The sequence below is a fragment of the Camelus bactrianus genome, chromosome 14 (genome assembly GCF_048773025.1).
Source record: "Camelus bactrianus isolate YW-2024 breed Bactrian camel chromosome 14, ASM4877302v1, whole genome shotgun sequence".
Lineage (NCBI taxonomy): Eukaryota > Metazoa > Chordata > Mammalia > Artiodactyla > Camelidae > Camelus > Camelus bactrianus.
Genome location: NC_133552.1, coordinates 42,228,996 through 42,243,285, shown reverse-complemented (window position 1 = coordinate 42,243,285; position 14,290 = coordinate 42,228,996). Strand labels below are relative to the sequence as shown.

Sequence of the window (14,290 nt, the reverse complement as noted above, 5' to 3'; positions counted from 1 at the left end):
TTGGAGCCAGAAAGATTTGGATTTCCTGGCTTTGACACTTACTTGTTGTGATCGTAGGTAATTATTCTTTCTAGGCCTATCTCAGAATATTGTTGGGATGATCAGATAAGGGGATAAATTCACAGTGCTTAGCAGAGCGCCTAGAACATGGTGAGTGTTGGAAAACAGTATTACTACTGTGGGAAATAAAATTATGAGAACTTCGTATTAAATGGCTAATAGAAATGAGGTACACTGATTTACTTATCCTGAATTCTCTATTATTAAACAGTTCTGAAGAAAACTTACTTTCTCTAATGACACAAAGTTTACCTTAACAAATGTATGTGACTGTGTGCTTCCTGTGATGTGGAGAAGGAAGATGTGGACGATCTATTACAAGTTCTAACTGGCAAAGATTTCAATTTACTTTTCTTTAATCTATTCCATCTCATTTTCTTCAGTTATTTCCACCCCCTCCACCAATAAATTAAACATAATCCCCCAACCTTCCAAAGACATTCCTTTGAGGGTGAAGAAAGAATAATGTAGGAATAATATTTACAGGATGATTTCTGGTGTCCCTGATTGGGTCAGAAAAGGAACATTTATGTTTTAGCATTATTTATTCTTGATGGCTCGGAATGTGTTTTTTAGAGACTTAATTTATTATAATGAAATCACTGCACAGTGAACCAATTTGGGGCTTTCATAGAGTTCATTATATTGGGATGTAATTCATTAAGAATCTGGTGGCCAATGACACTTATTAATTCCATTGTCAGAAGAGGAGTATGGATAGAGTTAAATGGTAATTCCTACAGCACCTTTGATACTGTCCATCTGTAACTCACTTTCCCCAACAAAAATACCACAAACAGAAAAACTATGGAAATGGATATCTGAAGATATAAAGAATCAAAATGTTAACGATGAGGTATTTCATAAAATACTACTTTAAGAAGCGATTTAAAAGTAATATTAAATTGAGAGATACAATTTAAAATTCTTGTTTAGAACATAGAGAAGAGATCACCAGAAACTTCTGATTTGGGGTATCTTCCAACACCTCGGTACCCCATGGTGGCGAATTCTCTTTGACTCTGGATTTGTCTAAGTGGCTGCTGTGAATAACTTTATTACGGTTTCTGAAAAGCCTCAGAAGAACTTTATTACTGGATCTATGGAAGGCTACTATATTAAAGGCTCTTTAGGAAAAACCAGTATATGAAGATTTAAGTCTAAACGTGAATGCATAAAATAGGTCAGCTGCTTTTAATAATCCATTAAACAACAAGCTTTCACAGTGGATATTTCTTTCCGTTAAATAACAGAATGATAATACAAAATTACCTGAAATTATATAAATAAAATATATATATCAAAGGAATGATCATACCAAACTATAGGTCAAAAATTGCTTTAAAAAGAGAGAAAAATAAAAAGCCAGTGTTTTGGAAGCTTTTGGAAATGGATAATTAAGAAAACATAAACTGTCCCTAAGTTATAAATCAATGAGAATATGGGATAAAAGCCATAGAAAAGTATATAATTTTAACAATCATTATCCTTCACAAAATTATTTCTCTCTAAATTCGTTATAAATAATGATTGTCTAAGATACTTTCCATTCCTTCAGAAAAATGGATTCAAACAATGGTACTATATTAGCATTCATCAAACAATTCATTCATTCATTCTATAGTTACCGAGCACCCACCATGAGTGAGGCACTGTGAGAGGCACTGGTGACACAGTAACAAATGAATAGTCCCTGTCCTCTCAAGAATCCTAGTTTAACAGAGGAGGAAATGCAAAGAAATTCCCGAAAGCCTCAGTTTTATGAACCAGAGTTTTTAGAATCATAACAGTTTTTACAAGAATGTTTCTCCATATAAGACCTTTACACAAGGGAACATAATAATTACTAGTTATTTACATCCACAGACCAAGTGGGTGGGTCTATGGGAGAGTGGTTTTTATACTGCAAGTTACAACCTTTAGGAGGACATGAAATCAATTTAGATTGCAACCAACTCAAATAACACAATAGAATAGCTTAGAAAACATCAGTACTGTATGTTGGAAAGTATTGGTTAGTGACAGGTTTGTTTCAGAAGCACAGAGAGAGGGGAAGTGCTTCTCTACCTTCCTAAATAGAACCCTCCCACTCCTGACCCAAAACACATCCTTAAGTACAGCCATCCAACGTGATAAGAAAAATAAATTGCTGGGAACTACAAAATTTAAATCATGAGGGTGGGTATGCTCAGTGGTACAGCATATGCTTAGCAAGCACGAGGTCCTGGGTTCAATCCCCAGTATCTCCACTAAAAATATAAAATTAAAAAAACTTTAAAGCATGAAAAATTTGCAAAAGACAAAGACCAAATCAGAGCTAATCGAATCGAAAAATGTGTGGGAGAATTAGCTGTAGCAGATTATGATTGTAGCAGTTTCCCAAAGAAGGTATTGGAAAAAGTTTTAAATGCCGAACACTACATTTGCTTAGAAGTAGGCACCATCTACAATTTTTACTTACGCTTCTTTAAATATGTATTATTTAATATTGTTTTTATGGCCCTCCCTAAGGCTTTGTTTTCTGTGAGACTCTTTATATTGTTAATCTTAGTTTTATTTATCAGAGTACTTTTCAGAATTGTAATCTCTGAAAGGTAATTTTAATGAATACTTACATCACTAGATAATTAATCATATTAATGGTATTACTCTATCTTTCATTCAATGTTTTTAATAAGCATTTCCCCAATTCTAAAATATTCAAGAACATGACTGTATGTATGTAACCATACAATGCATAAATATAGCAAAATATGTAATTTTTAATATACTAATTGAGAATTGTTTAATTATTTATTGTTGGACATTTAAGATACTTCCAGTTTTTACTATAATAAATAATTCTGTGATGCATACAATGAATATAAACTTTTATAAGCATTTCTTATTATTTCTTTAGGTAAAGTTCCTTTAATTAAAATTACTGGATCATTTTTAAGGACTTTAATACAGCTTAACATATCGTCCTCCAGAAGGGATGTTCCATTTTCTAACTGCATGAGATTTCTCACTTAAAGGTACTCTTGCTAGCACTTAAAAACAAACAAACCAGCCTATAGCAATTTGCATTTCTTTTTTTAGAAATGGTCCATTCCTTCTTTCCACCTATTTATCTAAAAGACGAAGCTATGTCCTCTTGATAACAGATCTTAAAAAATTAAGGACACAGGCTCTTTCTCATCCATAATACAAATTTTGTTTATAAAGCTCAATGATACAGACATTGTGCTTACGGTGCTTACATTCTATGCTAATTTTAGAAGAAAACCTTATCTATGTACCTCCAGTTTTTTTTGGTATTTTTCACATTCCAACTGACACTGTGTGAGATTTCTTGCAGTTTCCTCTTGTAGAAGTTGAGCACGCTCACTTTCAAAAGATTTCAATTTACTTTGGTGGAGAAATTCTGCTACTTTGCTTTCTGTGCTAAGTTGTAGTTCTCTGTACCTGAAAGAAGCAAAATTGTTACGAAATGCTAAATAAATCTTGATTTATATACGCATAAACATTACTTCTACTTTTTCCACATCCTGATATTATTATGCAGTTAATAACTTTTATTTATTCAGCAAAGATTTTGTAGATAATTTAGATAGGCATATATATGGAAATATGCTAAGTCCAGAGAACAGAATATACCAATTAAACTTCCTCTACTGCTCCCTTATTTTCATTCCTCCCATCCAAATAATTATTGCCTATCTATTATTATTATTATTATTTTGTAAGACACTTAAAATAAAAAATGGTAAGAGCAAGTGTCAGTTATATTGCTTAAAATGACTTAATTTCCATATATTTCACAGGTCTTCTTAAATCTATAGCATTGCTTCCAAACTTGCTATTTCATTCGAAGTCTAAATAATGTCAGATGGAGTAGAATGGCATGAAATACGCACATTAAACTACAAATTCTTGAGATAGTTGTAAAATAAATTTTTAAGTTAGTAAATGCATAAATTCAAATATTACAAAAAAACAAAATGAACACATTACAAAGACAAATATGTAACTATAAGCAGTCTATTACAACACAGATAAGAAACATTCTCTTCATTCCATAGGTATAACTAGTAATAAAAACATTTCCATTTAACATATAAAACACCACATATTATAAATTTGAAAATGCTTCAAGCTGACTATGTTCTAATGGAAAACAAAACAAAGACACATTAAACTTTCTCCAGGAGCTATTAGGAGCCCAGTATAACGCTAGATATGTTACTAAAGTTCATTTTTTTCAAATATTTATTGAGCTAGTCACCATGCTGGGTAAATATGCATCCAATGGTAGACGAAATATGTCTTTCCTTCTCTTTAAAGAACTTAATTTTCTGGGGAAGACAGGAAAATAAACATGAAAAATTCAATAGAAGATGTTAAGTGCTTCAATAAAGTAATCCCTAGGTTTATGATGGGAACATACAAAAAGAAGACCTAACCCAGTTTGTGTAGGTGTGTGTTGTCGTGTACGCAGCAGAAGGAGGTAGAAGGTGGGAAGTGATTTAAGGTGTAGAAACGAGAGGATGTTCAGGGCAGGGAGCAGAGAGCACAGACTCTTTTATTCATAGTATCTCATTTAATCCTTACAACAACTTTATTAGATATTTTGCAGATGAGGAAGCAGAGGCTCAGAGATGTAAAATAATTTCTTTAACAGGAAGAAGCTGCTGGTAAATTTCAGTGGGGTCTCAAATCCAGCTACATTTCACGCTTCAGTAATGATATTTCCACTATCACATAATATTCTTAACTGACATTTCTGAGGTCAGATAAACCTTCAAATGTGTCTTAAAGGTCATTTCACTCTTGTAAGTGACAATGACAAAGTATAATCAGAGAAGACAGGCATTAGATATTTGCTATAGGCTACGTCACTCTTGGTTTTCTTATCTTTGGTAAATGCATCTCACATTCAGAATGATGGAAGTTCCAGTCAATGCATATTGGAACATGTTACTTAATATATACCAATGCTTTAAGGTGAGTGTCAGCTTGTGTGTTTAACTTTTTGAAAGTCCAGGCATTAATTACATTTATATATATTTTATATATGTATAAAACTTCTTTCATTTAAAAAATACCTTTTGGGAGTGGGAAAGGATAAATCGGTAGTTCAAAATTTGCACCTCTTGGGGAGTGATGGAAATATTAGCTATCTTGATTGTGATGGTGGTTTCATAGGTGTATATATATCTATCAAAATTCATCAAATTGTACATCTGAAATATGCGTAGTTTACTGTACAGGAATTATACCACAACAAAGGTGTTAAAAAATTTAAAAAAAACTTTTGAGGGGGTGAGTATTATAGCTGAATGGTAGAGTGCATGCTTAGCATGCATGAGGTCCTGGGTTCAATCTCTAGTATCTCTATTAAGACCCTCAGTCGTTCAGGGCCCTCTTCATTCTCCTCTGATGTCTTTCTCGTTATTAAGATCAGTTATCTGTCCAGCAAAGGTTTCTTCTGATTCTCTCCTCTCTGCCTTAAAACCTCTTTATACCCTTTTGATATGAACAAGCAAACTAATAATTTTTGTTGAGACATAATACACAGTCCACAAAGTTTGCCCTTTCAAAGCACACAGTTCACTTCTTATAGCTTGTAGTACTTTCACAAAGTTGTGAAACACTACTACCTAACAGCAAGACATTTCCATCATCCAAAAAAGAAACTCAGTATCCACGTAGCAGTCATTTCCTATTCCCTTATTTTTTCAGGCCCTGGCTACCACTAATCTACTTTTTGCCTCTATGGGTTTGCTCACTCTTGACATTTCATATAAACGGAATCATAATATGTGCTTTTTTTTTTTTTCATATGTTTTTCAAGGTTCATCTTTGTTGGAGAATGAATCAGTACTTCATTCCTTTTTATGGCTGAATAATATTCCATTGTTTGGATATACTACATTTTGTTCATCCATTCATTCATCAGTTGATGGACACTTTGATTGTTTTCACTTTGTGTTTACTATGGAGACTGCTGCTGTGAACATTTGGGTAGAAGCTTTTGTGTAAATGTTTTCATTCTCTTAGCCATATACCTCGGGAAAGAATAGCTAGGTCATATGGTCACTCTAGTTTCGGCTTTTTGAGGAACTGTCAAGCTGCTTTCCAATATGACTGCACTATCTGACAGTCTCACCAGCAATTATGAGGGGAAACTTCCTTACAACCTTATCAAAACGTATCATTGTCTCTTTGATTATAGTCCTCTTCATGAGTGTGAAGTAGTAAAAAATTATTTTACTCAAAAATCTATTAATTTAGTAATTTACTGACATGAAACTGTCCCTGTGTTCCCTAAGGTAAGTCATTTTATAAACATAAGTGTATAAAACATATGTGAAACCCACACCTATTTTGTGTGCTAAACTATGGGACACACTGGATCTCATTACTGAAATAAATTCTTCATAAGTCATTTGGAATGTGACATTTATCTTTAAAATAATTTGTTTTGAAAAGATTAAACTGCAATGTTTGCCTTTTTATGGATTCATGAATTACTGTGGGTAATTCTGAGCTCAATGCCAACTCCAAACAGGGAATTAAAGACTTAGCTTTCAGATTCCACCTGCTCTTCTTATTCATTATATGGCATTTGAAAGTTACTTTTAGCACTATTATTCTTCCCTTATATTAAAAAGTTAAGTAACAATAGTTACCTCCTAGAAATTTGAAGATGCTGAGTTTAATAAATTGACACTTGTATGAACCAAATGACAGTTCTAAAGGATTAATCTATTCTCATTTTGTTTAGACAGTAAAGGAAAATCTGCCTCAAATCATTATGCCTTCGTAATAATAGTTATTATTCAAATTTGTTAAGTTGAACTGTGAAAATGCTGAAGAAACAGAGCTGCAAACACAGGTCCTGAATGAGGAATAGATGATGACAAGAGCACAGCCTGACAGTTTCAGGTAACTTCCTCTTACTTGTTTTGCTAACATAACCTGTCACATTTTACTCTGTTGACTCAGACTTCTCATCTTATCCTCCTAATGTGAACATCTTATGTGCACTAAGTCAATATTATTCACATTAAACAAGTTTATGTTTGACATTCTTGTTCAGCATAGTAACCTTAAGAGGTTAAATTTCCTATAAAGTATAATCAGAATCTCTAACTACCCTCATCCCAGGCCCCTGATTTGACTAGATTAGATCTCTTGCTAACTAGGGTTTTAATTTTCGTAAGACTCACTCATAAATCACATACTACTTTAAAAATAGTAAGATAAAGTCCTAGAATGAACTGCTTGCAGTGAAGGAATATTTGTCACAACAGATTTTGGGGCTAGACTTCCAAGGAGAATTTCACCTGTTAAAAGGTGAAAATCAGCGATTAGCTAGGGAACTACAAAGACGCTAACCCATAAGATATGCTCTCTGGCCACAGGGATTTCAACTCCAAGCAGCATGGCATGTTCTGCAATGCTGGAATAACCGCAGGAGAGACATCAACATGGAATTCTGTTCTCAGAAATGGGAGAACTCGTTTGAACAAAAGCACTAGAGAAAACACTAAATAACAACAGATTTTCATAACAACATTTACATCAGCAGTCTTACATACATATTGTGGTGAGAGCTTTGGCATTATACTCTGATGTGTTAAGCCAAGCAATGTATGTTTATTCTCATCTCCATCAACAAGGTTGTCATTGAGTAAGAAAGTCAAAGACCTCTATTAGCCTTTTATTTATCTTAGTTTTTCATTCCAATGAGATTCAGCAATGGATCTTTGAAGTTCATCCACAAAATGCTCATGGCTCCCCCAATATTAAAACTGGATATTTATTCTGAATCCAATTATCTAACCTCATTTCATAGATAGACATTCTCAGGCAAAATACCCCAGAAGTATTGTATTGAGTGGTAAGGTTCCTGTAATCATCCGGACTGAGAAGTGCTCCTTCCATTAAGAACTTGTGAGAGCTGGTTCAGTTTAGATGTAAGGCAGCGAGGCAGTGGAGGCAAGGCCTCTGTGTGCAGGAGGACAACTATCCGTAGATAAAGAGCACCGGAAGTAAACCCCCCACAAGGAAGACTGGTAAAAGAAGCTAAGGAAAGTAACAGGATTTCCAGTTACTGGCGAAGGTTCAGGGAAGGATTTTTAGTAATTAGGCATCAGGTAGATTAATGCGTAGAAAGTTCTCAAAGGTACATGGGAGCAGGCAGTCATGGCTGGTCCACTTCGTGTGAGGAGGATAATTTAATTTCTAAATTACACAAGCAAATGGGGCATAGGCGGCTGATAAACTTTCTACACATTAAAAAAAAAAAAAAAAAAAAGATGGCTTTGAAACTGAGTTGGGCCCAGGACTCCAGATAGGGATATCCCTGTGGGAGACTGGAGTTGACAAGGGCAGAAATTGACATCTCTGATCAACTGAGAATCAGTCTTGCTGACAGAGGTGAGGTACCAATGGCATTTCACCTTGGTGTTTCAAATTCCTCCTTTTCCTTACTCTTTTAGTAAGGTCTCCCTGAGCTCATGTTCAGCTCCCTTTGACTTACTCCTTTGGTTGAGCTGATAACTAATCACACCTTAACTATTCTTGTGCCTGCTATTTCTAATTCTCAGGAGATAAAACTCATTTTCATTCTTTTACAGAGAATTTTGGTTATGTTTCTAGACCTGTATCACGTGTATTACTGGCCCTGTACCACATGTCGAAAATACCTCTGGATGAGTCACTGAATGATAGTTAACCAACCCCTAAGAGCCACTTACTCCAAATAAGAATCGAGGGGAAAAAATCCCAAACCTGTTTGTTTGGATTTTCTGCTTCTACGACTGAGGAAATACTAATCATCTTAGGTCAAAAATACTAAACCACTGATTTTTCAATTATCTCTAAAGATATTTTTCTTGCTCTCGACAGTTTATATGTATCTGTACATCTATATTTATAGATCTATTTCTAATAGTATATTAACTAGTATTCTGCCAATTACATAATTAAAGTATAATGAATATAAAGCACAAGGTACTTAATACTTTCTACAAAAGTATGTTTTGTATTCTCTTTAAAATTTGTTATTTTATATAGAACTAACTTTTCATTAACCAGAATATTTATTCCTCAACATCTAATTCATATAAAAATATTTCTTGTGCACCTAAGTGTGCTACGTACTATTACATACCAGTGAGCCACAGACAGAATCACTGCTCTTCAAGGAGCTCACAATGTAATGATGGCAGAAAGGCAAACAAGCCTAAGGTGATATGCTAATAAGTTCCAATAATAATAACAATAATAAAGCAGAGTGAGGGAATAGAGAATGACAGAGATCTTAGTGGTGGTGTTATTTTATAGAGGTTGAGCAGGGAAGGCATCTCTCTATTAAGCTGGTATCTGAGCAAAGACAGGTACACCAGGGTTTAGTAAAACCTGTATTTCAGAACTAAACTAAGTGATTATTAAAAAAAAATTTATTGGCCGTGTACTATATTCCAGATTTATATAATAAAGTCTTTTGGATTTTAAAGAAGAGATACAATATCAAACATATGAAGGCAATAGAAGTCCTGCATACTGATTTGAAAATTGGTGCCTTAAACCAGTAGTTAAAATTACATACCCAACTATACTAATGGATTTACTAGAGAGTCTAATCTGTATGAATTGTAACTAGAAGAAAGAGGACTGAATTTTTAACAAATGCCTTGGTGATATCAAGATAAGTGCTACTATTTCACAGGACTGGGAAATAGATACTTACTTGAACAAACAATTCTGTCATTGTTTAAGAAATATTTTGAATTCATTTTTATTCTGAGGTAATTCATTTAAGTCACATGAAATGTCCTTTCATCATTTATAGGGTGTGTCTTTTTGAAAGTGGCTTTAAAATATTGTGTTGATTATACAAATAATATCTATTTATTATAGAATTTTAGAAAATACAGAAAATAGAAAACATCAATCATGATCATCATAAATGATCATGATAAATATCATAAGCTCATCATGATAATTGCTGTCTATATTTTCATATATTTCCTTCTGCACAAGTAAATATTTTCAAATTTTTATTTTTAATTCTGTAATTTATCAAATCCATTCTTAGGGTAAAACTTCAAATATTACAGGTAAAGATTAAGACCTTTCAATTTCATTTCTCCTTTCAGAGATAACCACTGCTATGTTTTCTGTGTATCTTCATAAAGGTTTTTCTTTTCTTTTCTTTTCTTTTTAAACAATAAATATGTATTATACACAGAAGGCTATATCAATCCCTTTTTCTTTTTTTAGAAAACGGCGTCATGTCAGATACTCTGTAATATACTTTAATGTAAGAATATGTTTTGGTATCTTTTCACGTCTGTACACTTCATTCTTTCCATTTGCTACACACTAGATCACGATGTGGACATAATCATTTAATTAATTCCAAAATTCATTTATTTCATTCCAGACTGATGAACATTTGATTGTTTCCAATTTTTATTATACACGGTGCTTCAAAGACCATCCTAAACAATGCCTCTGGTTCACGAGTGAATGCTTCTCTAAGAAAGATCATCATGAAGTGGAATTGTTGAAGTCAAAGGATTTTAAAATTTAAGAGATACTCCCAGCTTCCCTCTCAAGTGGCAATATCAATTAACAATGATGCCAGAAGTGTATGAAATACGGTTCCTTCACATCCTCACCAGTATTTGATATTATCAAATATAGAAATAATAAAAATAAAATCATATGAGGATATTTACAGATATATAAAAAGAAAAGAAAAACACCCTGAAATGATATTACTGCAGGTAAAGCTATCTGAGAGATGGAGGGGTTGGAAAAAAAGTTATTTATATTACAAGGTTTGACATAAAAGTAATTTTAATACAGGCAACTCAAAATTTTTTGATATGGACAGTTTAAAACATGAAAACTTACATACTTTCCATTTAAATGAAATATTTTACTTCTCACAAAGAAGTGTTCATTTATTAGCCATGTAAGGGATGAAGCACTTATCACTACATCGTCAATGTCTAGTAAAGTAAGTCTCATTGGTTAGTTTTTTAATATCCTGAAAACACTTGAAAGCTCTCTGAATCCAGAAATAAGCGTTTCTGTTCAACCATACCCAATCTACAGTTTCTGATATGTTACTTTAAAAAAGCAAGCAAACAAACCAACAATCCCCGCCAAACCCAAAACAAAACCCCACAAGTTTTATGTAGTTTTATATATTTCAGAAAATATCAAATTAATGCACATTTATATGCACATGTATTTATATAAATTAATATCATAACTTAGAATTGAATTTTGAAAGGCAGATTTGTGAAAGTATCTACAAGTATTTCTTTAAAAATAACTTTTCACATCATTACACCTTTAATATTTAAATATGATAGTTATATTCCTGAATTAGAACAATTTATGTATCAGTTGGAAAGGGGGGTAGATTAGAATCTCCCGTTATTCAGATTACACACCAACTTGCTATATTGTATGTAGTCTGCCCTCCTAGTAGGAAGTGTTTGTTTTCTAACGAAGAATTACTGTATGTAATGAGAGAAATTTACTGATAGCACTGTGTTTCCTGCATGAAAGTTGTGAAGGTAGAAAACAAATTTAGAACAATGAATATACATTAGAGAATAGATCTAAAATTGCTTTCTTTTCATTGACATTAAAATACAAAATGGTATTTCAGAGACCTTACTTTTGTGCGTTATTGCTGCCTATTGTTCCCCCAACTGTTCTCTTACTTTTTTGTCATCTCAGTATTACAAAAATTTTAAATATATACCTAGATCCTGAATCAAAACTATTTTCAATGAAAATTAGATGAGCAATGACTGCAGTTTCAAGGTATACATACAAACCCATAGAGAAATAGAATTCTAGTAACTCTTATCTTCCCCTTTCAAGTGTGAAATTTTCTAAACTAAAAAGAAAGCAAGTAGAGAAAACTTAGAGACCAACCATCGGTGTCCCAACGATTACTACAGGACATGAGAAAGGAATTTAAAGGGCGTTTGGGTATTTGTCCAAATGTTTCTGCCATTTAGCTGATTTCGTCAACATGTCCACTTCTCAGCTGCAAGACTACATCTGTCATTTTTGGCTTACAAGCTAATTCTTAGATGAATGTGAGAGATCTTTTTTTTGCTGAGTTAAAAACGCTGAGTATGTTTAACAACTGTACCATGGATTTATAAGAATTTCAAGCATGCATTTAGAGTAATTCAATGCATCTATCATATCACGATCAAATAAAATATGTAATGTCATTAATAAACAATATGTAGTAATGTTTGGCCATTTATGAAGGCAAAAATGGGTACTGCAGGTATGTGAAGATGAAAGTACGTACTTAAGTGAAACAAACACAATGAAAGGAATGTTGTCTTAAAATAAATCAAAGCATGCATGAGATAAAATTAGAGTAAAATATTTTATAACAGTGTTTGAATGGGTAGCTGTTTTCTCTTTTGTGGCAACATGACAACAAACATTTAAAATTCACCTTGAATCATCCTCTGAACCAAGAGTATTTATTTTATCAGTGTATCACAGAACTCAAAACTATTTCATGCTGCTTTTAATAAAGGCTTCAAAGTGTTAGGCTACATTAAAGAAAAAAAGTTCAGAATATTATAAAACTGAATCAAAAAAAGTCATACATTTGCTGTATGTAATCTCCTCTCCATTTTGTTGTGCCTGTAAAAATGCTCTGAAGAAGTCTTAAAAGAAGTCTTTAAAAAAGGCACTTTGGGGGGATGTTTTTATGAAGAATAGCGTCAAGTATGAACTGTGACAGGATGGAGGGATAATTATGGTTTTGTCCCATTTTTCCATAAGGTACAGTTAAAAGAAAGAAAATCAACTTACTACAGCTAACACATAAAGTACTGTCTAAGGCAAAAAGGGATCTACAAGTCATTTATTTAGATCAACTTCCTATTAACAGGTAAAAACTATAAATCTTAACTTCTATAAACGTGTTTTGAAAATGGGCTAAAGGATTCCATGAGAACTCTAGGAAAATTCCTGAACAGGGATCTAGAATCCAGAGCCCTGGGTCTTCAAAACCATAGTTTTGTAGTAGACCATTAGCAAGACTTTTTGCTTCCCTAAGGGCAAGGATGACTCCGAAGCTTGATTGCATCTAGCCCAATCAGGGATGACCATCAGAACCACTTGGGGAACTTGTAAGAATTCTAGATGCATGGCTCCACCTTAGACCTCCTGAATCAAGATCTCTAGACTTGGAAATGCTGAGTTCTAGGTGGTTAGATGGGCAAATCTAAGTCAAATGTTCACAACAGTGCCCTGAACAATAAAAATACAGGTTATTCAAGTGCAAAAGTCTTTTTTAATGTATCTATGGATTCCTAGGATCTAATCCTATCACCTGATATATTCAAGCTCTTAATGAATCTTTATTGAATGAATAAATGGAGTCATATTAACCATTTTGGTATTACAAAATTGAAATTACTAAATAGGCTCAAGCCAGGATAGAAAGCACTAAAACATCACAGACTAATCTGATGTGGGACAGTCTTTTCTGAAGTATGACAAAACTAGTGAATTAAGACGATTTATTTCCAGGTTTAAGTGTCAGTGTAAGATAAAAACAAATTACAGGGAGTGAGGGAAAAAGAAACCAAAATGATTATAGGATAGGTATGAATGAGCTACAAGAAAGATTAAAGTGTCTAAAAATATAGTTTACCTAATGACTAAGGTGGTAGATGGAGACGTGACAGCATTCTAAAAACATTTTAAAAACAGAAACGCAAACAAGGAGCAAAGTTGGTGTGATATGATAATGTGATGTATCAAAGTTCTGTAATGAGTTAAAGCTGCTGCAAAATGTACACACAATTTCAAAAATGTAAGTGCAACTCACTAGCCTACCCACAAGGATGTCTATCATGGGGGCATGTAAAACAGAAATGAATTAGAAAAGCATAACATAATAATGAGAAGAACTAAATCACTCTGTTAGGTCTGCTTCCTTGTGGCTAAATTTCTCTCATTAGACTTAATGGACTAAATAACTACTTACTAGTTTTTCTATACAATATTACCTTGGGATTTTCAAACAGGTAGATATATAATGTAATATTATGCAAGCTAGCACACTCAACATATCATGTTATGAGCGTATTTTTATTTTCTACAGCTGTTGATCAAAAGAGAAAGCTTATAAAATTTCAGAAAATGGCTATATACCTAGGGATTTATTTAA

At 33.1% G+C, this 14,290-nt stretch overlaps 1 protein-coding gene across 6 annotated transcripts in view; it reads right to left on the bottom strand.

The window, feature by feature from the left end:
- Window positions 1-14,290, bottom strand: part of PIBF1 (progesterone immunomodulatory binding factor 1) — a 172,621-nt gene that overhangs the window by 76,859 nt on the left and 81,472 nt on the right. For all 6 annotated transcript variants that reach the window (XR_012511732.1, XM_074378311.1, XM_074378312.1 and 3 more), the window contains one exon: window positions 3,342-3,507. Coding sequence is in view for 5 of the 6 variants with exons in the window: in XM_074378311.1 (XP_074234412.1) it covers window positions 3,342-3,507 (166 nt within the window). In the remaining variant the exon portion in view is untranslated. The remainder of the gene's footprint in view (window positions 1-3,341; window positions 3,508-14,290) is intronic.